This window comes from Cherax quadricarinatus, chromosome 22 (genome assembly GCF_038502225.1).
Source record: "Cherax quadricarinatus isolate ZL_2023a chromosome 22, ASM3850222v1, whole genome shotgun sequence".
Lineage (NCBI taxonomy): Eukaryota > Metazoa > Arthropoda > Malacostraca > Decapoda > Parastacidae > Cherax > Cherax quadricarinatus.
This window is the reverse complement of record NC_091313.1, coordinates 8,274,350-8,298,678: the sequence shown is the minus strand read 5'-3', so window position 1 is coordinate 8,298,678 and position 24,329 is coordinate 8,274,350. Positions and strand designations below refer to the sequence as shown.

Genomic DNA, 24,329 nt, shown 5'->3' with positions numbered 1-24,329 from the left:
TAATTCGGTATTTACAGTATTGGCTAGCGTGACTGGGCTCGGGTGAGAGAAGACGTATGTAATGTCATCTGTTATACTCTGCATAACAAGCGGCTTTCTATATAGTAGTATGTCACTGTTGTCAGCTAGGCCTGTATACCTTGTACATGTACATGTAGTAAAGAAAGATATTATTATTACTATATTATTATTTTCTCAGTTGTTTGTTGGGTTATCTTATTCACACTTGGGCAATGTATGATGGAAAGATACTTCTTAACGTACACCAAAAATAAAAGAAATCAGACCATAAACAGCGGAGTTCACTTCTCAGCCATTAGGAGCCATTTAGCAGTATATTTTTGTAAGATTTTTATGGTTATATTCTCGTTTTTTCGATCTCATTTGATAGAATGAAAGATATATTACAGAAATAGATATGATTTTGATTGCTTTCATGATGAAAAGTACCTTGAAATTGCGCTCACAGTAGAGGAAATGTTCTATTCTTTAGCGGAAATGTTCTATTCTTTAGCGAAGCTCAAGAGTAAACAAATGACGTCACTGTCCAATACCTTTCTGCCTGCCAGTCCAAATTCCAATACGGAATCAAGAATGGATTGACATTATTTATACAATTATTACAAAAATGCAGCAGTCTGCATAACAGTAAATCTTCTATTTTTTTGTGAATAAAAATTCCAAATGGTAAGCAAGAGTAATATAAGAGGGGCCTGTAGCCATGACTAATGAACAGAGAAAATGTTATTTTAGTGCCAGGAATGTCTGCATTGTTTATTCTGGACCCTATTTTGAAATGGGCATTGTTGAAATTTGTGTGAAATTGGCAAAATTGCCAATTTCTGACCACTTTATTGGGTAGTTGAAATAAGTGAATGGTTTGTTTCTTGTACTCAGTTGACAGACTAGAAGTAAGTTAATAAGTAAGTTTATTCAGGTATACACAAATACAGTTACATAGAATATCATACATAGCAGTGTATGTATAGAGAACCTGGGATAACCCAAAAAAGTCACTTATTTCCAGTACCTGGCTTGGGCTTGCCATATATGATTTTTGGTAATTTTTTTTTTCTCGGTTGTTTGTTGGGCTATCTCATTGAAACTTGGGCAATGTATGATGGAAAGATGCTTCTTAACGTACACCAAAAATAAAAAAGATGGAAGATAAATAAAGGAGTTCACTTATCAGCTATTAGCCGCCTTTCTGCTGTACAGGTCTCCCTCAACATTCGCGAGGGTTAGGGGATCAAGAGCCTCGCGAATGTTGAAAAACCGTGAATGTTTGGTGCCCCAATATATTGTAGGGAAATATATTACAATACTGCTTCCTTAACTTGTTGAACCATGAATAATCATAAAATACATGAAAACGTCGTAAATTGTACTAAATACAGTGGACCCCCGCATAACGGACGCCTTGCATAGCGGACAATCCGCATAGCGGACGCTTTGTTCGCTAAAATTTTGCCCCGCATACCGCCCAAAAACCCGCTCAGCGGCCTTCGTCCGAGACGCGTCCAATGTGCGGCCTGAGCCAGCCTCATATGTTCTGCCGGTGGCATTGTTTACCAGCCAGCCTCCGCGGTAACATTCAAGCATACAATCGGAATATTTCGTATTATTACAGTGTTTTCGGTGCTGTTTCTGGAAAATAAGTGACCATGGGCCCCAAGAAAGCTTCTAGTTCCAACCCTACAGCAATAAGGGTTAGAATTCCTATAGAAATGAAGAAAGAGATCATTGATAAGTATGAAAGTGGAGTGCGTATCACCGACCTGGTCAGGTTGTACAAGAAACCCAAATCAACCATCTCTTCTATTGTGGGCAAGAAAACGGCAATCAAGGAAGCTGTTCTTGCCAAAGGTTTAACTGTGTTTTCGAAACAAAGATCGCAAGTGATGGAAGATGTTGAGAGACTCTTATTGGTGTGGATAAATGAAAAACAGCTAGCAGGAGATAGCGTCTCTCAAGCGATCATATGTGAAAAGGCTAGGAAGTTGCATGAGGATTTAATTAAAAAAAGGCCTGCAACTAGTGATGATGTGAGTGAATTTAAGGCCAGCAAAGGTTGGTTTGAGAGATTTAAGAAGCGTAGTGGCATACATAGTGTGATACGGCATGGTGAGGCTGCCAGTTCGGACCACAAAGCGGCTGAAAAATATGTGCAGGAATTCAAGGAGTACATAGAAACTGAAGGACTGAAACCTGAACAAGTGTTTAATTGTGATGAAACAGGCCTGTTCTGGAAGAAAATGCCAAGCAGGACCTACATTACTCAGGAGGAAAAGGCACTCCCAGGACATAAGCCTATGAAAGACAGGCTTACTTTGTTGATGTGTCCCAATGCTAGTGGTGATTGCAAAGTTAAGCCTTTATTAGTGTATCACTCTGAAACTCCCAGAGCGTTCAGGCAAAAGAATGTCCTCAAGGATAATTTGTGTGTGCTGTGGAGGGCAAACAGTAAGGCATGGGTCACTAGGGAATTTTTCTATAACTGGTTACACCATGCATTTGCCCCCAATGTGAAAGATTACCTAACTGAAAAGAAATTAGAACTTAAGTGCCTCCTGGTGTTAGACAATGCCCCTGGTCATCCTACAGACGTGGCAGAGCGACTTTATGGGGACATGAGCTTCATTAAGGTGAAGTTTTTGCCTCCTAATACCACTCCTCTCCTGCAGCCCATGGACCAGCAGGTCATTTCCAACTTCAAGAAACTGTACACAAAAGCTATGTTTCAAAAGTGCTTTGAAGTGACCACAGACACTCGATTGACTCTAAAAGAGTTTTGGAAGGATCACTTTAACATCCTCAATTGTGTAAACCTTATAGGTAAGGCTTGGGAGGGAGTGACTAAGAGAACCTTGAACTCTGCTTGGAAGAAACTGTGGCCAGAATGTGTAGACAAAAGGGATTTTGAAGGGTTTGAGGCTAACCCTGAGAGGAGTATACCAGTTGAGGAATCAATTGTGGCATTGGGGAAGTCCTTGGGGTTGGAGGTTAGTGGGGATGATGTGGAAGAGTTGGTGGAGGAGGACAATGAAGAACTAACCACTGATGAGCTGATAGATCAACTTCAAGAGCAAGAGGCCAGACCTGGGGAAACTGGTTCAAAGGAGGGGAGAGAGAAATTGAAGGAATTGCCTACTTCAAAGATTAAGGAAATGTGTGCAAAATGGCTTGAAGTGCAAACCTTTTTTGATGAAAATCACCCTCACACAGCTATTGCAAGCCGTGCTGGTGACTGTTACAATGACAATGTTGTGAACCACTTTAGACAAATCATAAAGGAACGAGAGGTACAGGCCACTATGGACAGATATGTTGTGCGAAAGAAGTCCAGTGACTCTGAAGCTGGTCCTAGTGGCATTAAAAGAAGAAGGGAAGTAACCCCAGAAAAGGACTTGCCTCCTCAAGTCTTAATGGAAGGGGATTCCCCTTCTAAACACTAACACTCTCTCTCCCCTCCTCCCATCCCATCAATCATCACCAGATCTTCAATAAAAGTAAGTGTCATGTAATTGTGCATGCCTTTTTCAGTTTGTGTGTACTAAAATTAACATTTTTTTGTGGTAAAAAAATTTTTTTTTCATACTTTTGGGTGTCTTGCACGGATTAATTTTATTTCCATTATTTCTTATGGGGAAAATTCATTCACATAGCGAACATTTCGCATAACAGCCAGCCCTCTTGCACGGATTAAGGTCGCTATGCAGGGGTCCACTGTATATACATGTTATGCTTTAACCCTTTCAGGGTCCAAGGCCCAAATCTGGAGTCACGCACCAGTGTCCAAGAATTTTCAAAAAAAATTTTTTTTATTTTTTCTTATGAAATCGTAGAGAATCTTTTTGTGAAGGTAATAAAACAAAAAGTACGAAATTTGGTGGAAAATTGATGAAATTATGCTCTCGCGAATTTTGATGTGTCAGCGATGTTTACGAATCGGCGATTTTGCCGACTTTGACTCCCATTTTAGGCCAATTACATTATTCCAATCAACCAAATTCTTAGCTATTTCACTAGTATTACTTCTATTCTATCGATTGAGCACAAGAAATCGCCAAGTCAACTGTTTCAACTACAAAATAAAGTGATCGGAAATTGTTAATTTGGCCAATTTAACACAAAGTTCAAAATATTCCAATTTCAAAATAGGGTCCAGAATAAACAATGTAGGCATTCCTGGCACTAAACTAACATTTCCTCTGTTCATTAGTTATGTTTTGAGGCTTTACAAATAAATTCCATTTTGATTTTTTATTCACATAATGAATTTTTATTCACACCAAAAAATAGAAGATTTATTGTTATGCAATACTGTAATAATTGTATAAATATCATCACCATATTTGTGAATGTATATTAGACCCACCAGCTGACGTGTATTAGACGTGTGAGGTCGTTTGTTTACTCTTGAATATCGGCAAAAATTTAACATTTCCGCTACTTTGAGCTCAGTTTCAAGCCATTTCCAGTGCTAAAACAAATGAAAATCATCTCTATTTTTGTAATATGTCTTCCATTCTATCAAATGAGACCAAGAAATCGCAAATACAACTATAAAAAACATACGAAAAAACACTGCAAAGTTGCTGTTTTAATCGAAAAATCATGATTTCAGTTTTTTCTCTCATTATACACAGTGTGCTGCAGGATGTGTTTTATGTGGTGCACACATACCACATAGATGTATTCTCTCATATCTAGGCCCAAATGTACCACTCACAGTTTATCAGAGTGAGCTGAGCTCATGGCGTAGATCTACGGTTTGGACACTCACCGTAAAGCCGTAGATCTACGGGACGGACCCTGAAAGGGTTAATAACGTATGTTATTTAAAAACATGTTAATAACGTATGTTATTAAATACCACAGACCACCACTGCCTCCACCAATGCCTCCACCACTGCGAGTCCCTACTACCCTCCCTCCGATCCCCGCAACTGGCAGCCAGCCCTCCCACCACTCAGTGTGGTGAGTGTTTTGTTTGTTCATTATTTGCTATTAAACTACAGTATAAATAATGTAAACCCATTTATGACTGCATATTGGAATGGCTATTAGGAAAGGTGACATCATGTGTTTACTCTTGAACACTGCAAAGAATCGAACATTTCTGCTATTGCTAATAATAACAATAGTAATAATAATAATAATAATAACAATAGTAATAATAATAATAATAATAATAATAATAATAATAATAATAATAATAATAATAATAAATACGATATAATTGAAGAAGGAAATTGTACAAAAATACGAGGGTGGTTGACACATTGTCAGTGTGACTTTGTTTATGCTGGAGTGAACATTAGTCTCCCTGCTCTTCCAAACATTTCACAATAATTCAGTTGAGGCAGTGGTATTTAATAACATATATGTTATAAATAATAATAGTACATGTTATTATTAATAACATGTATTATTATTAACATGTATGTATTTAATAACATATATGCTATAAATAATAATAGTACATATTATTAATAACATGTATTATTATTATTAACATGTATGTTATTAAATACCATTGCCTCAATCACTGCCTCTACCACTCCAGTCACACTCAATCTACAAGCACCAAACACAATTAATTATTGTGAGAGGTTTGGAAGAGCAGGGAGACTAATGTTCACTCCAGCATAAACAAAGTCACACTGACGATGTGTCAACCACTCCCTCATATTTTTGTACAATTTCCTTTTTCAATTATATCATATTTATTATTATTATTATTATTATTATTATTATTATTATTATTATTATTATTATTATTGTTATTATTACTATTGTTATTATTAGCTGTAGCAGAAATGTTTAATTCTTTGCAGTGTTCAAGAGTAAACACATGATGTCACCGTCTAATACCTTTCCTAATAGCCATTCCAATATGCAGTCATGAATGGGTTTACATTATTTATACTGTAGTTTAATAGGAAATAATGAACAAACAAAACACTCATCACACTGAGTGGTGGGAGGGCTGGCTGCCAGTTGCGGGGGTCGGAGGGAGGGTAGTAGGGACTCACAGGTGGCGGGAAACTTAAATATGATTTGGCGGCTGGGAATTTGGTGGCTGGGAATTTGGCGGTTGGGAATTCGCGAATGTGTGAAGCCCGTGAAAGTTGAAAACGTGAATGTTGAGGGAGACCTGTATATTTTTGCATGGTTTTTATGGTTGTATTCTTGTTTTTTGGTCTCATTTGATAGAATGGAAGATATATTACAGAAATAGACATGATTTTGATTGTTTTCATGAGGAAAAGTACCTTGAAATTGAGCTCAAAGTAGCGGAAATGTTCGAGTTTTGCAGATGTTCAATGAACTTTGTGTAGGTCAAGTTGGTTAATTTTATTAAATGTATTCTAACCTAACCACTCTGTAATCCGGCAAACTCAGTAATCCGGCACACTATAGGTACCAATGATGCCGGATTTGTGATGGAGGACCTGTATTAGAATGTGGGGCAGAAGACTGTTGCTATAGGAGGGTGGGTGTAGGAGGAAAGAAGAGTGATTGGGGGAATGATGAAGTAAAGGGAGTGATAAAATAGAAAAAGGTAGATTATGAGAGGTTTTTACAAAGCAGAAGTGTTATAAGAAGAGCAGAGTATATGCAGAGTAAAAGAAAGGTGAAGAGAGTGCAAAAGGAGAGCAGATGATAGAATGGGAGAGGCACTGTCAAGAAATTTTGATAAAAACAAGAAAAAATTTTGGAGATAAACAAGTTAAGAAAGCCTAGGGAAAGAATGGCTTTGTCAGTTAAAAACAGAGTAGGGGAGTTAGTAGATGGGGAGATTGGGTAGATGGCGGAAATATTTTGAGGAACCTTAAAATGTTGATGAAGAAAGGGAGGCGGTAATTTCATGCAATGGCCAGGGAGGTATAACATCTTTTTGGAGTGAAGAAGAGCAGGATGTAAGTGCGGGGGAGGTGCATGAGGCATTAAGTAGAATGAAAAAAAGTAAAGCAGCTGGAACTGACGGGATCATGACAGAAATGTTAAAAGCAGGGGGTGTGGGGGGGGGGGGGAATGATCAAGGAGGTTTTAGAGTGGGTAGGGGACGCGTAGATCAAGTGTTTACATTGAAGCATATATGTGAACAGTATTTAGATAAAGGTAGGGAAGTTTTTATTGCATTTATGGATTTAGAAAAGGCATATGATAGTGGGGAGGGGAACAATGTGGCAGATGTTTCAAGTATATTGAATAAGTAATAAGTTACTAACGGTTGTAAAAAAATTTTATGGGGATTGTGAGGCTCAGGTTAGGGTGTGTAGAAGAGAGGGAGACTACTTCCCAGTAGAAGTAGGTCTTAGATAGGGATGTGTAATGTCACCATGGTTGTTTAATATATTTATAGATAGGGTTGTAAAAGAAGTAAGTGCTAGTGTGTTTGGGAGAGGGGTGGGATTAAATTATGGGGAATCAAATATAAAATGGGAATTGACACAGTTACGTTTTGCTGATGATACTATGCTTATGGGAGATTCGAAAGAAAAGTTGCAAAGGTTAGTGGACAAGTTTGGGAGTGTGTGTAAAGGTAAAAAGTTGAAAGTGAACATAGAAAAGAGTAAGGAGATGAGGGTATCAAATGATTTAGATAAAGAAACATTGGATATTAAATTGAAGAAAAGGAGTATGGAAGAAGTGAATGTTTTTCAGATATTTGGGAGTTGACATGTCAGTGGATGGACTTATGAAGGATGAGGTTAACCATAGAATTGATGAAGGAAAAAAGGTGAGTGGTGCATTGAGGAATATGTGGAGACAAAAAATGCTATCTATGGAGGCAAAGAAGGGAATGTATGAAAGTACGTACAGTGGTACCAACACTCTTATATGGGTGAGAAGCTTGAGCTGTAAATGCTGCAGCGAGGAGGCGGTTGGAGGCAGTGGAGATGTCCTGTCTAAGGGCAATGTGTGGTGTAAATATTATGCAGAGAAATCGGAGTGCAAAAATTAGGAGGTGTGGAGTTAATAAAAGTATTAGTCAGAGGGCTGAAGAAGGGTTGTTGAGGTGGTTTGGTCATTTAGAGAGAATGGATCAAAACAGAATGACATGGAGAGCTTATAAATCTGAAGGGAAAGTAAGGCAGGGCAGGGGTTGTCCTTGAAAAGGTTAGAGGGAGGGGGTAAACGAGTTGGTGTAAATATTATGCAGAAAATTCGGAGTGTGGAAATTAGGAGGTGTGGAGTTAATAAAATTATTAGTCAGAGGGCTGAAGAGGGGTTGTTGAGGTGGTTTGGTCATTTAGAGAGAATGGATCAAAGTAGAATGACATGGAGAGCGCATAAATCTGTAGGGGTAGGAAGGCAGGGTAGGGGTCGTCCTCGAAAGGGTTAGAGGGAGGGGGTAAAGGAGGTTTTGTGGGCGAGAGGCTTGGACTTCCAGCAAGCGTGCGTGAGCATGTTAGTTAGGAGTGAATGGAGACGAATGGTACTTGGGACCTGAGGAGCTGTTGGAGTGTGAGCAGGGTAATATTTAGTGAAGGGATTCAGGGAAACCGGTTATTTTATATAGCTGGACTTGAGTCCTGGAAATGAGAAGTACAATGCCTGCACTTTAAAGGAGGGGTTTAGGATATTGGCAGTTTGGAGGGATATGTTGTGTATCTTTATACGTGTACACTTCTAAACTGTTGTATTCTGAGCACCTCTGCAAAAACAGTGATTATGTGTGAGGTGAAAGTGTTGAATGATGATGAAAGTATTTTCTTTTTGGGGATTTTCTTTCTTTTTGGGTCACCCTGCCTCGGTGGGAGACGGCTGACTTGTTAAAAAAAAAAAAATGCATGTGTAGCGTGACCTAAGTGTAAGCAGAAGCAGCAAGACATACCTGAAACCTTGCATGTTTATGAGACAGAAAAAATGGACACCAGCAATCCTACCATCATGTAAAACGATTACAGGCTTTCGTTTTACACTCACTTGGCAGGACAGTAGTACCTCCCTGGGAGGTTGCTGTCTACCAACCTACTACCTAGTATTATTATACATAATTATTATTATTCTTCTTTCAACACACTAGCCGCATCCCACCGAGGCAGGGTGGCCCAAAAGGAAAAACGAAACTTTCTCCTTTTACATTTAGTAATATATATAGGAGAAGAGGTTACTAGCCCCTTGCTCCCGGCATTTTAGTCGCCTCTTACAACACGCATGGCTTATGGAGGAATTCTGTTCCACTTCCCCATGGAGATAAGAGGAAACAAACAAGAATAGGAACTAGAAAGAAAATAGAAGAAAACCCATAGGGGTGTGTATATATGTGCTTGTACATGTATGTGTAGTGTGACCTAAGTGTAAGTAGAAGTAGCAAGACATACCTGTAATCTTGCATATTTATGAGACAGACAAAAGACACCAGCAATCCTACCATCATGTAAAACAATTACACTCACTTGGCAGAACGGTAGTACCTCCCTGGGAGGTTGCTGTCTACCAACCTACTACCTAGTATTATTATAATTATTATTATTATTATTAATTTGGGGAATTGAAACACAGATCCAATTCTCTAGATCAATAGCCCCTCACCAGCATCAAGGTTCCCTGAAGCTGGAGAGGGGCTCTCGATCTAGGGATTTGGATCTGTGCTCCAGTTCCCTAAATTAATAATAATAATAATAATAATAAGGTTTTGTGGGTAAGGGGCTTGGACTTCCAGCAAGCGTGCGTGAGCGTGTTAGATAGGAGTGAATGGAGACGAATGGTACTTGGGACCTGACGATCTGTTGGAGTGTGAGCAGGGTAATATTTAGTGAAGGGATTCAGGGAAACCGGTTATTTTCATATAGTCGGACTTGAGTCCTGGAAATGGGAAGTACAATGCCTGCACTTTAAAGGAGGGTTTTGGGATATTGGCAGTTTGGAGGAATATGTTGTGTATCTTTATATGTGTATGCTTCTAGACTGTTGTATTCTGAGCACCTCTGCAAAAACAGTGATAATGTGCGAGTGTGGTGAAAGTGTTGAATGATGATGAAAGTATTTTCTTTTTGGGGATTTTCTTTCTTTTTTTTGGGTCACACTGCCTCGGTGGGAGACGGCCGACTTGTTGAAAAAAAAAAAAAAAAAAAAATAATAGCAGGTTGATAGACAGCAACCACCCAGGGAGGTACTACCGTCCTGTCAAATGAGTGTAAAACGAAAGCCTGTAATTGTTTTACATGATGGTAGGATTGCTGGTGTCTTTTGTCTGTATCATAAATATGCAAGATTACAGGTATGTCTTGCTACTTCTACTTACACTTAGATCACACTACACATACATGTACACATTTGTTTATACACACTCATCTGAGTTTTCTTTGATTTTATCTTAATAGTTCTTGGTCTTATTACTTTCCTTTTACAGTGGACCCTCGACCGCTATTAATCCGTTCCTGAGAGCTCATCGTTATTTATTTATTTATTTATTTATTTAAAAATTTGAGCACACATACAGAGGTACAAAAAATACAGATAAGAGCAGCATGCCAAAGCCACTTATACTATGCATAGCATTACGGGCTGGCTTAAAATTAACTTAAGATTAACTAAGCAATGATGAAATCAGTGATAAAACTTTAATGTAAACAGATTACTATAAAGCACAAGTGAGTATTACAAAGACAGGTCATATGGTTGTATGCATTGTTGTACATTCAGTAGAATGGAGTATTCTGTTAGGTAGTGTATTTAAAAAATAATAAAGTTAGATTGGGTTTTAGGTTTAACATTTATGTGATATAATTGTGAGAAACATTTAAGATATACAATTTATAAGGTTCAGTTATTCAGTATTTATTTGGTTTTGGGTGAGTAAGTGATCTTTGAGAAGAGACTTGAATTTATAAACAGGTAGAACACTTAACTCTGATATTAACCCTCCCCTCAAACATCTCCTTGCCAACCTCAACAGAGCACATGACCATAACACAAGACACAGATCACTCTTTGATGTTCCTCGTGTTCATCTCACAATATGCAAAAACTCAATGCACATAAAAGGCCCTAAAATCTGGAATTCATTACCTGTAAATATAAAAGAAACACTACCTGTTTATAAGTTCAAGTCTCTACTCAAAGATCACTTACTCACCCAAAACCAAATAAATACTGAATAACTGAACCTTATAAATTGTATATCTTAAATGTTTCTCACAATTATATCACATAAATGTTAAACCTAAAACCCAATCTAACTTTATTATTTTTTAAATACACTACCTAACAGAATCCTTCATATGACCTGTCTTTGTAATACTCACTTGTGCTTTATAGTAATCTGTTTACATTAATGTTTTATCACTGACTTCATCATTGCTTAGTTAATCTTAAGTTAATTTTAAGCCAGCCCGTAATGCTATGCATAGTATAAGTGGCTTTGGCATACTGCTCTTATCTGTATTTTTTTTGTACCTCTGTATGTGTGCACAAATTTATAATAAATAAATAAATAAATAAATAAATAATCGTTAGTCAAGTTAATTTTCCCCATAAGAAATAATGGAAATCAAATTAATCCATGCAAGACACCCAAAAGTAATGAAAAAAAAAAAATTTAACACATGAAATATTAATTTTAATACACACAAACTGAAGAAGACATGCACAGTTACATGACACTTACCTTTATTGAAGATCTGGTGATGATTGATGGGATGGGAAGAGGGGAGTGTGTTGATGGTCTTAGTGTTTAGAAGGGGAATCCCCTTCCATTAGGACTTGAGGTGGCAAGTCCTTTTTCGGGGTTACTTCCCTTCTTCTTTTAATGCCACTAGGACCAGCTTGAGAGTCACTGGACCTCTGTCGCACAACATATCTGCCCATAGAGGCCTGTACCTCCCGTTCCTTTATGACATTCCTAAAGTGTTTCACAACATTGTCAGTGTCACCATTAAACACTTGTTCAGGTTTCAGTCCTTCACTGTCTATGTACTCCTTGAATTCCTGCACATATTTTTCAGCTGCTTTTTGGTTAAAACTGGCAGCCTCACCATGCCTTATCACAATATGTATGCCACTACGATTCTTAAATCTCTCAAACCAACCTTTGCTGGCCTTAAATTCACTCACATCACCACTAGTTGCTGGCATTTTTCTAATTAAATCGTCATGCAACTTCCTAGCCTTTTCACATATGATCGCTTGAGAGATGCTATCTCCTGCTATCTGTTTTTCGTTTATCCATACCAATAACAGTCTCTCAACATCTTCTATCACTTGCGATCTCAGTTTCGAAAACATAGTTGCACCTTTTGGCAAGAACAGCTTCCTTGATTGCCGTTTTCTTGGCCACAATAGTAGCGATGGTTGATTGGGGTTTTGTGTACAGCCTGGCCAGCTCGGAGACATGCACTCCACTTTCATACTTAGCAATGATCTCTTTCTTCATATCCATAGTAATTCTCACCCTTTTTGCTGTAGGGTTGGCACTAGAAGCTTTCTTGGGGCCCATGGTGACTTATTTTGCAGGTGCAATCACTAAAAAGGCTGTGATAATATGAAATGTTCCAATTGTATGCTTGGAAGCGACCGCGGTGGCTGGCTGGCTTGTAAACACTGGCCAGAAGTGGACGTGCCTCAGACGGAACGAATAGTGCTGGTCGAGTTTTTTAGCGCTAATCGAGGCAAAATTTTTGGGATAAAATGTATCGCTAGTCAGATTTATTGTTAATCGATGCCAACGCTGGTCGAGGGTCCACTGTATATCCATGGGGAAGTGGAATAAGAATCTTTCCTCCGTAAGCCATGCGTGCTGCAAAAGTCAACTAAAATGCCGGGAACAATGGGCTAGTAACCCCTCTTCCTGTAAAGATTACTAAAAAGAATAAGAAGAAAATTGTCAAAGTGGGATGTCTGAATGTGCGTGGATGCTGTGCAAATGATAAGAAAGAGATGATTGTGGATGTTATGAATGAGAAGAAGCTGGATGTCCTGGCTTTAAGTGAAACAAAGCTGAACGGGGTGGAAGAGTTTCAATGGAGAGGAATAAATGGGATTAGGTCAGGGGTTTCAAACAGAGTTAGAGCTAAAGAAGGAGTAGCAATAATGTTGAAGAATAAGCTATGGCAGGAAAAGTGACTATAAATGTATTAATTCAAGGATTATGAGGAGTAAAATAAAGATTGGATGTGAAAAATGGGTTATAGTAAGCGTGTATGCACCTGGAGAAGAGAGAAGTGTAGAGGAGAGAGAGAGATTTTGGGAAATGTTGAGTGAATGCGTGGGGAGTTTTGAATCAAGTGTGAGAGTAATGGTGGTTGGGGCTTTCAATGCTAAAGTGGGTAAAAATGTTATGGAGGGAGTAGTAGGTAAATTTGGGGTACCAGGGGTAAATGTAAATGGGGAGCCTTTAATTGAGCTATGTGAAGAAAGAGATTTGGTAATAAGTAATACATATTTTATGAAAAAGAGGATAAATAAATATACAAGGTATGATGTAGCACGTAATGAAAGTAGTTTGTTAGATTATGTATTGGTGGATAAAAGGTTGATGGGTAGGCTCCAGGATGTACATGTTTAAAGAGGGGCAACTAATATATCGGATCATGATTTAGTTTTAGCTACAGTTAGAGTAAGAGGTAGATGGGAAAAGAGGAAGGTGGCAACAACAAGTAAGAGGGGGGTGAAAGTGTATAAACTAAGGGAGGCGGAAGCTCGGGTGAGATATAAGCGAGTATTAGCAGAAAGGTGGGCTAGTGCAAAGATGAGTAGTGGGGGGTTGAAGAGAGCTGGATGAGTTTTAAAAATGCAGTATTAGAATGTGGGGCAGAAGTTAGTAGTTATAGGAGGGTGGGGGCAGGAGGAAAGAGGAGTGATTGGTGGAATGATGAAGTAAAGGGTGTGATAAAAGAGAAAAAGGTAGCTTATGAGAGGTTTTTACAAAGCAGAAGTGTTATAAGAAGAGCAGAGTATACGGAGAGTAAAAGAAAGGTGAAGAGAGTGGTGAGAGAGTGCAAAAGGAGAGCAGATGATAGAGTGGGAGAGGCACTGTCAAGAAATTTTTATGAAAATAAGAAAAAATTTTGGAGTGAGTTAAACAAGTTAAGAAAGCCTAGGGAAAGTATGGATTTGTCAGTTAAAAACAGAGTAGGGGAGTTAGCAGATGGGGAGAGGGAGGTATTAGATAGATGGGAGAATATTTTGAGGAACTTTTAAATGTTGAGGAAGAAAGGGAGGCGGTAATTTCATGCACTGGCCAGGGAGGTATACCATCTTCTAGGAGTGAAGAAGAGCAGAATGTAAGTGTAGGAGAGGTAAGTGAGGCATTACGTAGAATGAAAGGGGGTAAAGCAGCTGGAACTGATGGGATCATGACAGAAATGTTAAAAGCAGGGAGAGATATAGTGTTGGAGGGGTTGGTACTTTTGTTTAAAAATGTATGAAAGAGGGGAAGGTACCTAGGGATTGGCAGAGAGCATGTATAGTCCCTTTATATAAAGGGAAAGGGGACAAAAGAGATTGTAAAAATTAGAGAGGAATAAGTTTACTTAGTATTCCAGGAAAAGTGTACGGTAGGGTTATAATTGAAAGAATTAGAGGTAAGACAGAATGTAGGATTGTGGATGAGCAAGGTGGTTTCAGAGTGGGTAGGGGATGTGTAGATTAAGTAAGTAAGTAAGTTTACTCAGGTATACACAAATACAGTTACATAGAATTATCATACATAGCAGCATATGTGTAGAGAACCTAGGATAACCCAAAAAAGTCTGACAGAGGGACTTATTTCCATTGGGGTCCTTTTACCTTATTATTAAGGTGTTTACATTGAAGCATATATGTGAACAGTATTCAGATAAAGGTAGGGAAGTCTTTATTGCATTTATGGATTTAGAAAAGGCATATGATAGAGTGGATAGAGGAGCAATGTGGCAGATGTTGCAAGTATATGGAATAGGTGGTAAGTTACTAAATGCTGTAAAGAGCTTTTATGAGGATAGTGAGGCTCAGGTTAGGGTGTGTAGAAGAGAGGGAGACTACTTCCCGGTAAAAGTAGGTCTTAGACAGGGATGTGTAATGTCACCATGGTTGTTTAATATATTTATAGATGGGGTTGTAAAGGAAGTAAATGCTAGGGTGTTTGGGAGAGGGGTGGGATTAAATTATGGGGAATCAAATTCAAAATGGGAATTGACACAGTTACTTTTTGCTGATGATACTGTGCTTATGGGAGATTCTAAAGAAAAATTGCAAAGGTTAGTGGATGAGTTTGGGAATGTGTGTAAAGGTAGAAAGTTGAAAGTGAACATAGAAAAGAGTAAGGTGATGAGGGTGTCAAATGATTTAGATAAAGAAAAATTGGATATCAAATTGGGGAGGAGGAGTATGGAAGAAGTGAATGTTTTCAGATACTTGGGAGTTGACGTGTCGGCGGATGGATTTATGAAGGATGAGGTTATTCATAGAATTGATGAGGGAAAAAAGGTGAGTGGTGCGTTGAGGTATATGTGGAGTCAACAAACGTTATCTATGGAGGCAAAGAAGGGAATGTATGAAAGTATAGTAGTACTAACACTCTTATATGGATGTGAAGCTTGGGTGGTAAATGCAGCAGCGAGGAGACGGTTGGAGGCAGTGGAGATGTCCTGTCTAAGGGCAATGTGTGGTGTAAATATTATGCAGAAAATTCGGAGTGTGGAAATTAGGAGAAGGTGTGGAGTTAATAAAAGTATTAGTCAGAGGGCAGAAGAGGGGTTGTTGAGGTGGTTTGGTCATTTAGAGAGAATGGATCAAAGTAGAATGACATGGAAAGCATATAAATCTATAGGGGAAGGAAGGAGGGGTAGGGGTCGTCCTCGAAAGGGTTGGAAAGAGGGGGTAAAGGAGGTTTTGTGGGCGAGGGGCTTGGACTTCCAGCAAGTGTGCATGAGCGTGTTAGATAGGAGTGAATGGAGACGAATGATACTTGGGACCTGACGATCTGTTGGAGTGTGAGCAGGGTAATATTTAGTGAAGGGATTCAGGGAAACCGGTTATTTTCATATAGTCGGACTTGAGTCCTGGAAATGGCAAGTACAATGCCTGCACTTTAAAGTAGGGGTTTGGGATATTGGCAGTTTGGAGGGATATGTTGTGTATCTTTATGCGTACATGTATATGCTTCTAAACCGTTGTATTCTGAGCACCTCTGCAAAAGCAGTGATAATGTGTGAGTGTGGTGAAAGTGTTGAATGATGATGAAAGTATTTTCTTTTTGGGGGATTTCTTTCTTTTTTGGGTCACCCTGCCTCGGTGGGAGGCGGCCGACTTGTTGAAAAAAAACAAAAAAAAAAAACATGTATGTGTAGTGTGACCTAAGTGTAAGTAGAAGTAGTAAGACGTACCTGAAATCTTGCATGTTTATGAGACAGAAAAAAGGACACCAGCAATCCTACCATCATGTAAGATGATTACAGGCTTTCATTTTACACTCACTTGGCAGGACAGTAGTACCTCCCTGGGCAGTTGCTGTCTACCAACCAACTACCTAGTACAATTCATTAATATTAGTACTAATTTACATGAAGGCACCATTTCTACAAAAATCTAATGAGTAATCTCATTTTTTAACATAAAATGGGAAAATAAAATTATTATAACAGATATTGGCTCACCTCTTGGCATCAACTTTTCCTTCTCTGATACAAGCATCTAGACACCAAGTAAACTTGTGGCACGGATCAACTGCAATGATGTCGTGAACTTCTTTGTCATGTAATGCCATGAGGAGCTCTGCACGCAAGGAACAATAATGAATGAATCGTGTACGAAGGAAGAGGGTGCGTAGAAACTGGAGAACCATGTCATATAGCTTGACATTCTTGCCAATCATATGTACTAGTTTCTGAACCATCTCACCCTGACGACGAGCCTGGAAAACAGAGGGCAAATATTATTTGAAACATTTTCCATTATTTCTTACAATTTGTTTTCATGATCAGTATGTTGGATTTTCTAAATTACCCTTACTGTTAAGAGAATTTTTTTGCGAGTGCATTCAATACATTAAGCCTAACTTGCAATTAATTAACAATCGCATTTTTGTTAAGACATCTAAATGTGCGTTTTATGTCATGGGATGTTTTATTATTCAGTTGTGATTTTTATGCTAATAACTATACACGACTGAATGAGTTGTAGAGATTTAGTTTTATTTTAAAAGTTTTTTACTCTTGTATTGATGTTTTACACACAAGAGCAATTTGTACTTCCCATTTTATCAAACTTTTTACTTAATAAGGTTATTACAAAAACTTATACAGCTTGAATTTTAGTTTCTTGGTTTCTTAGCAGAGCATCTGAAATGATGTAAATGTTGAAAGTTAGGGAATAATTAGTTGTTCTGTCCATAATTATGGCTGAATCCAGTAAGGCTGTTTGCAGAAGTTTCCAGAGTTTCGTTGCTTTAGTGAGTGCATCAGCAGACAGGAGTAAATTCATACAGGTTAACCCATAAGCTGTTGAAACTGTATATATACATGTGCCAGGGAAACTGCAGTTGACGAATAAATACACCAAAATTCAAGAGCTTCAAAAATGGTCCCCAATGGCCTGCTTAGGTCTGCATCAAAGAAAACAGGTGTGAGCCTTATATGTGTGCAGTTAAAAAACAAAAAATTCATGTCGTTTGCAGAATATGGTGGGAAACAGAAAATGTCATTTCCTTAGTACAACAGTGGATGTCCCAAATTCACACGTGATACATTCCTGAAAACTGCGCTATCAATGATCTCTGCAATTAATGGAATGAAAAACATATGGGAAAAATAGGGCTGCATTCCACAGACCTCCAAAAACCAAGCTTTTTTTACTAACATAATTCTTTAAAAAATATATATATATATTTTTTTTTACCTAATTTTTTTTTTTGATGAGGATGCAATGAAATATCTGAACTCTAGTGAGGTTGAGACAATTAAAAGGAAGAGTACATATAGTTTAAAAATAGCTACATTAATACTGTATAGCATTTGCTACTTTTCTTCAAGTTGGGTTGGGGTTCTTTAGCATCCTGGAGTGAGTGGAGAGAGTGGCTGTGGCTCAACTGAGCCAAGGTTGATGGTTGGGGTTGATGTGATGTAAAGGTTGAGAATCTTATGATGTTGATGCAGCTTCATCAATTGATTGTAGTAGTGGAGTCCTCAGATACTCTGGTTTGTTTTACCCTGCAGTTCTTTATACAACATACGATAAAGCCCAAGCGCCTGTCCCAGAGCATGCTTTGAGATGAGTTTTTGTCTTTTTCAATAAACAAGTCTGTAACAGCATGTAATAACTCATGTATCTCTTGCAGTGTCAGCACTGGTTATTCAGGCTCAGATTCAGGTTCTTCATCCTCACTGCCTTCTGTTCTCTGCATCTGGGAATTTATTTCCTGCAACATTTCATCTGCAATTGGTTCCTCATCATTAGTTCACTGTTATTGTCTGGCTGCATATCTTCAAATCCCTCACCTTACACTCTCCTTGCAGATCAACAATTCCTGAACCTAACTTTCTAGTTATGGGAAACCTGTAAAATCAATTACCACACCTGGCCATAATTTTCTTCAAACAGCATCTATTGTGTTGATTTTAGTACATGATCCCATACTTTTCTGACATGGGGAGTGCATCCTCCACATCCTCCAGGAGCTGAGAATGACTATGACAATTATGAATGACAAGAAGAACCCTGAATGTAATATTTTTCAGGAACAGGTACATCCTCACTTCAGGAATAGAGTGATGCTTGAACCACTCTGTGAAGAAGGCCTCAGTCACCCCATGCTATGGCATTGGACTTCCAAATAACAGGCAACAAGCATGGGATTACATTTAAAGTCTCCTGCCGCAGTATCGCAAAGAAGCAAGGCAAAGTGGTCTTTTGCAGCATAGAATCCAGAAGTTTTCTCATTTGCTGATGTATGTTCTAGATGGCATCTTCTAGAACAACCCCGTCTTATCAGCATTAAACACCGGCTCAGGTTTGTTGCCACCCTCAGAAATAATGCTAGCTAGCTGGGAGGGAACTTTTCTGCAGCAGTATGGTCAGCAGAGTCACTCTCCCCAAGGAACTTTATATTATGCAACCCACTGCATATTCTAAACTGGTTAAAGCATCCACAACAAAATGTGTACTTATTTTTGGGGAGTCCTCCCTCTTCACACACTGTTTTATGGTATGGTAAGACTTTTTTCCTAATAATAAGGGCATCAAGTTTTTTTTTCAGTTCACACATTTAGTAAACTTTCTGCTTTACTTAGTTGTAATGACCAATTTCTCATTCTTTTCACTGCGTCACATTAAGACTTACTTATTGCACAAACTTTTATCTTCCTCTCACTGGCCTGAACTGAAAACATCGTTGATACTCTAACACCAAACACTCGTGCCATCTCTATAACACATGCACCACCCATCAGCATTTCAGTTACCTTAGTTAACTTAATTTTCTTCTTTGCTTCACCAGCATCACCTGCACTTCATTTGGATGCCAAGATAAATATCCAACAAGATGGGATGATAATAAGAAAGGAAAACTGAGCGATATGTACTGAGATTATTATAATCAAAGAAAGAAAGTGCTAAACTGACAAGGGTCATACAGCGCTGCGAGGCAGAAAATAGTGCTGGGTCTATAAACAGCTAGGTGGAGAGGGGATCAGAGGTGAGGGAAGAAAAGTGGGTGGAAGGGACTTTAAGGGCTATGTGTCAAAGTTCGTATAGTAATGCAGTTGCTGACAAAAAGTCAAAAAGTGATTGTAAGTCAAAGGCTGGGCTGTCTGCAAGAAAGAAAGATAAGGTAAGAGTGGTAGGGCGGCAGTGGCATTGGAGGTAAATCCCATGAGCTCGCTGGTAAACCAGGCAATCTACAAGAAAGTGAGGAACCGAAATAGGGACCTGACAAACCTCACAAAGAGGAATAGGGTGTCGGTCCATGAGATACCCATGTGTAAGGCGAGTATGGCCAATGCAGAGACAGGAGAGCGCAGACTCCCAAGTACGGCAATGGTGGTAAGAAGATGGCCACAAACCTAAAAGTGATTTAATAGAGTGCAATTTGTTATGGTGCATGCCCGACCACCGTTGTTGCCAACGGCCGCGAAGACGGGCAGAGATGACTGGAAAATAATCTCTGAATGGAATACCTCTATAGGAAACCAGAAGCTCATGTACCGCTGACCACGCAGCAGCATCTGTTTGTTCATTGCCCTGCACACCAACATGTCCAGGGACCCAACAGAAAATGAGGTCTTTGTTTTTGCTAGCCGCATGGTGCAATCATAGTTGAATACGAAGGATTAATGGATGAGGGGAATCAAATAGTTTAATGGCTTGTAAGGCACTGAGGAAATCTGAAATGATCACAAACGTCGAAGGAGACATATGTATATGAAATACGGAGAAGTGCTATAAGGATGGCATACAACTCAGCAGTAAAAATACTAGCTGAGTCTAACAAATGTCCTCGGACAGCACTGTCAGGGAACACTGCCATGAACCCAACACCATCAGAAGATTTAGAATCATCTGTATAAACAGCAACAGCATTAGCATGCGATCGGAAGTAATCAAGAAAAAGAGAGCGAGAAGCAGTCATAGGTAGGAAAGTTTCGGCGCAGGGCAGTAGGGGAGAACAGACACGAACTGTTGGAACCTCCCAAGGGGGAAGGGAATAGGCAGATGCTAAGTGAACATACAAGGGAGACAAGTGGAGAGAAGACTGGAGTGAGTGACGATGAAGAGAAAACGGTCGGAGTAAGCAGGGGTGTAGAACAAATAATGGGCCTTTACTAATGTCTGAGACCAACCTGGTAGGAGGACTCTCAAGGTTGGAGGTCTCCGAGCTACTCAAGAATAAGGAACACGAGGAAGATTTCCCTGAAGGCGGAGCTGAGAGACAGCCATAGCAGTAGTAAGGCCTTCATTCTCTTTAAGATAATGGATATCTTGTTTATTATGACAGACTTGACAACGGCATGAAAAGGAAAGATGAGATTCATAGCAATTGAGACAAGAGGGGGAAGACTGCAAGATGCATCAGCATGATCTGCGGCACTGCAGACTGGGCACTCCACTGCAGATCTGCAGCAATGTAGTCCCTACTTCCCAACAATGTTGGGAAGTAGGGACTACTTAATGGACTTCAAGACGATGGCCCGCAATATAAATGGAGGACAGGAGTTCATGGCAGTCAAAGGTTAAGCAGGTGATGCTACTAGGAAAGTGCCTCCACCTGCGAGCGGGCAGGATGTATGTATCCAACTTGAGATTAGGAAGGTCCTGAAGGTCTAATTCCTCTAAAATATCATCGATGCAAGACAGAAAATCACTTTGTACAATGGTATGCTGTAAAACCACTGTACCACATTAAGAACTGAGAGTAGCATGCTTATGAACAGTGAATGGAATGTTATCTATGGAAGTAATATGGGAAAGATCATGAGCTTGTTCTGAAAACTGAACTGTAATGATGTGTGTACTGCTTCGAAGAGCGTGAAAGGATATATTTTGGCCATGTGTCGTAAAAGAGCTTTATCAATACTATGGGCAGAAAGATAATCAGTTGAAGATGTCAATTGTAGGGAAAAGAATTCAGTCCACTGCATACTTGTAAACATAGTGCGCAAAGGGAGTGGGTGTCGCGTAGATCGTTTTTGGGTAGACATCAAAGAACCGAGCCACCTCAGCGGACAAAAGAAAGGGCAGTTGGAAACCGCCACAAAGCATACCTCCTTCAGCTGTTACCTCCCAGAACCAACAGGCAGCCTCTGGAGATACACCCATCATCTGCAGGACACCCCGCCCACTTCTCGGAGATCCAGGAAGGGACCAGGGCACCTCCAGACAATTCAGATTCCATGGCAAAGTACACCACCCCCAAGGGACCCCACGAAGTGGGATGAACCCCAGCACACTTCGCCCTACCTAAAAACCATAATGTCAGAGGGAAGGACCCCAGAGACTACAAACAGGGTGGGGAAAGAGGAAGGTTGGAAGGGGGGAGGAAAGGGGAAAAAAAGAGGGGGATGGGGAGGATGGGATAGGGAAGGGAGAATTGAGGGGTACTTAGGTTCGGTTTGGGGGAGGGGACCAAAGGGTTTAATTCCTTAGACCAAGAGCCTCGTCGCCACATCAAGGAGCCTCCCTTGAAGAGGGTGTGTACTGAGAGAAAAACTGTACAGCATGCATCAAGATACAATGACCTATGTAGGAGGCTGTTTGTTTACATCCCCTCACCCTCCCTCACACCCTACCCTGCAGTACTAAGACAATGGAGTTGCCCAATATGTAGTGAGGAATCTTCTGCCTACCTGCCACTGCACTCCTTAACAGAAATGCATGCCACCAATAGAAAAGAATAACACTCCAGTGTGCCTTAAATGGAAATAGCACACTTCTATGGGAAAATGAAAAACTAAATTTAAATCACAGAATACTGAAAATGCTAGCTATGACTGCATGACTTACAGTTGCCTACTGTATTACTGAACAATAAACAAAAGTGAAATATTATAAGAAAACATACAAACAGGTCACTTTCAAAGTTTCATATCTTGATAAGTACTGCTCCAATTTTACTCAGTCTTGTCTTATTACACTTCTAAACAAATGTTGAATTTTCTGAGAAAATAATTTTTTTTTTTTCAAAATTTCCAGCACTTATGGCACATTTATTTTAGATCCTACATCAGTTAAAGGGTTAACGGTGAGAGACCATGAAATTAAAATTTCCCTGTGAGGGGACAAAATTTAAAAAATATATGAAAAGACAACTTAATTCCAGGTAAAACCTATGTTTTATGGTGTGTTGATGGTGGCAAAAAAAAAAAAAAAAAAAAAAAATCACATGTGAGCACAGCAGTATAATTGTTTTCCAATTTATGTCAAATTATGAATGTTTTTAATTTTTTTAATTTCCAATGATCAACACTACAGACAATACTTGTAGGGATAACAGGTGTACAGTGGACCTTCTGTTCTCATTAGCCTCTGATTTCATGATTTTCGGTTATCGCCAACTTTTTTCGCCAAAATATAGTCTCTGTTTTCGTTAACTCCCTCTGATTTCGTCGGTCATAAAGAACACGTACGAGTGCCCACGTGCAAACAAAGCCTCTCACACACCATTCTGAGTCAGTGTGGCATTATTTCTCGGCGAGTAAACATCACCCTGTGAGGTCATATGAAGCATTTCGTAATAATCCATTGTTTTTTGCGCTTGTTTATTGTGTGTGACTGCTAAATAAGCCATCATGGGCCCAAAGAAAGCTCCTAGTTCCAGCCCTATGGTAAAGAAAGTGAGAAACATGACAGAATTCAAGAAAGAACTCATAGCAAAGTACCAAAGTGGAGGAAGAAAGAGGGGAGAATGTGCCTTCTACAGTGATTCTACGATATGTAAGATACTAAAACAGCAGGAGTCAATAAAGGCCATAGAGTCAGCCAGCGATAAAGTGTACCATTAACAGTGTAGCAAGTAGGTTAAGCTATTAAGCAATAGAAAAAGGACACGAAACTAACTCCTCTAGTGTTGTTGGAGGTATATACGGCCACTGACAAGATATGCCACCTGTGTATCTTCCACCACCCTAAAACAATGCCAGCATCTCCTCTAAGGTAATTGTAAATATTGCTTATTTATAAACTGTAAATATTTTTATTTATAAATAAAAGGCTCCAAAACCTGGTGGTCCCTGGTCAAGGACAGACAAGGTTATCTGCCTGATGAGCTCATTCCACCTCTAAATCGACAGGATGGGACCACCTCTACTAGTAGTCAAGAGAAGGCGGACCTCTTTGCCAAACAATTTGCTACCAAAATGCAAGTTCCTGATCCTGATCCTGATCCTCCATGGCTAGCTGCAAGAACTATGTCAAAACTGCCACAGGTGACAATCAGGCAAGAGGAGGTGGATTTCCTTCTTAAACTGCTTGACCAAGAAAAGGCTGTGGACCCAGACAAGTTGAGCCCAAGATTTTTGAGATGTGCAGACCAGCTAGTAGCACCTCTAACTCACATCTTTCAGCATTGCCTAGTACAGGGTAAATGGTCTTCTCTGTGGAAAGAGGCAAATGTAGTCCCTGTTCACAAAAAGAAGAGCAGAGCAGAAATCAGCAACTACAGACCAGTGTCACTCCTGTCAATCGGTGGCAAGATCCTTGAGACAATAACATCAAGATAAATGACAGTTCTTTGACTACCACTCACTACTTTGTGACCATCAATATGGCTTCAGGAAAGGCTGCTCTGCTGCTGATCTGTTGTTAAACCTCTCCACTAAATGGCACCAGTCCCTGGATGAATCCAAAGTCAGCTGTGTGGTAGCACTGAGAATTGCAGGCTCTATGCTATGTCTCCTCAGTGA

At 39.4% G+C, this 24,329-nt stretch overlaps 1 protein-coding gene across 1 annotated transcript in view; it reads right to left on the bottom strand.

The window, feature by feature from the left end:
- The window catches only part of NELF-B (negative elongation factor B), a gene marked incomplete at its 5' end in the record, with an annotated part of 239,586 nt that overhangs the window by 190,590 nt on the left and 24,667 nt on the right, over positions 1-24,329 (bottom strand). The window contains 1 exon segment of the mRNA XM_070087477.1: positions 16,593-16,849. Coding sequence (XP_069943578.1) covers positions 16,593-16,849 — 257 coding nt within the window.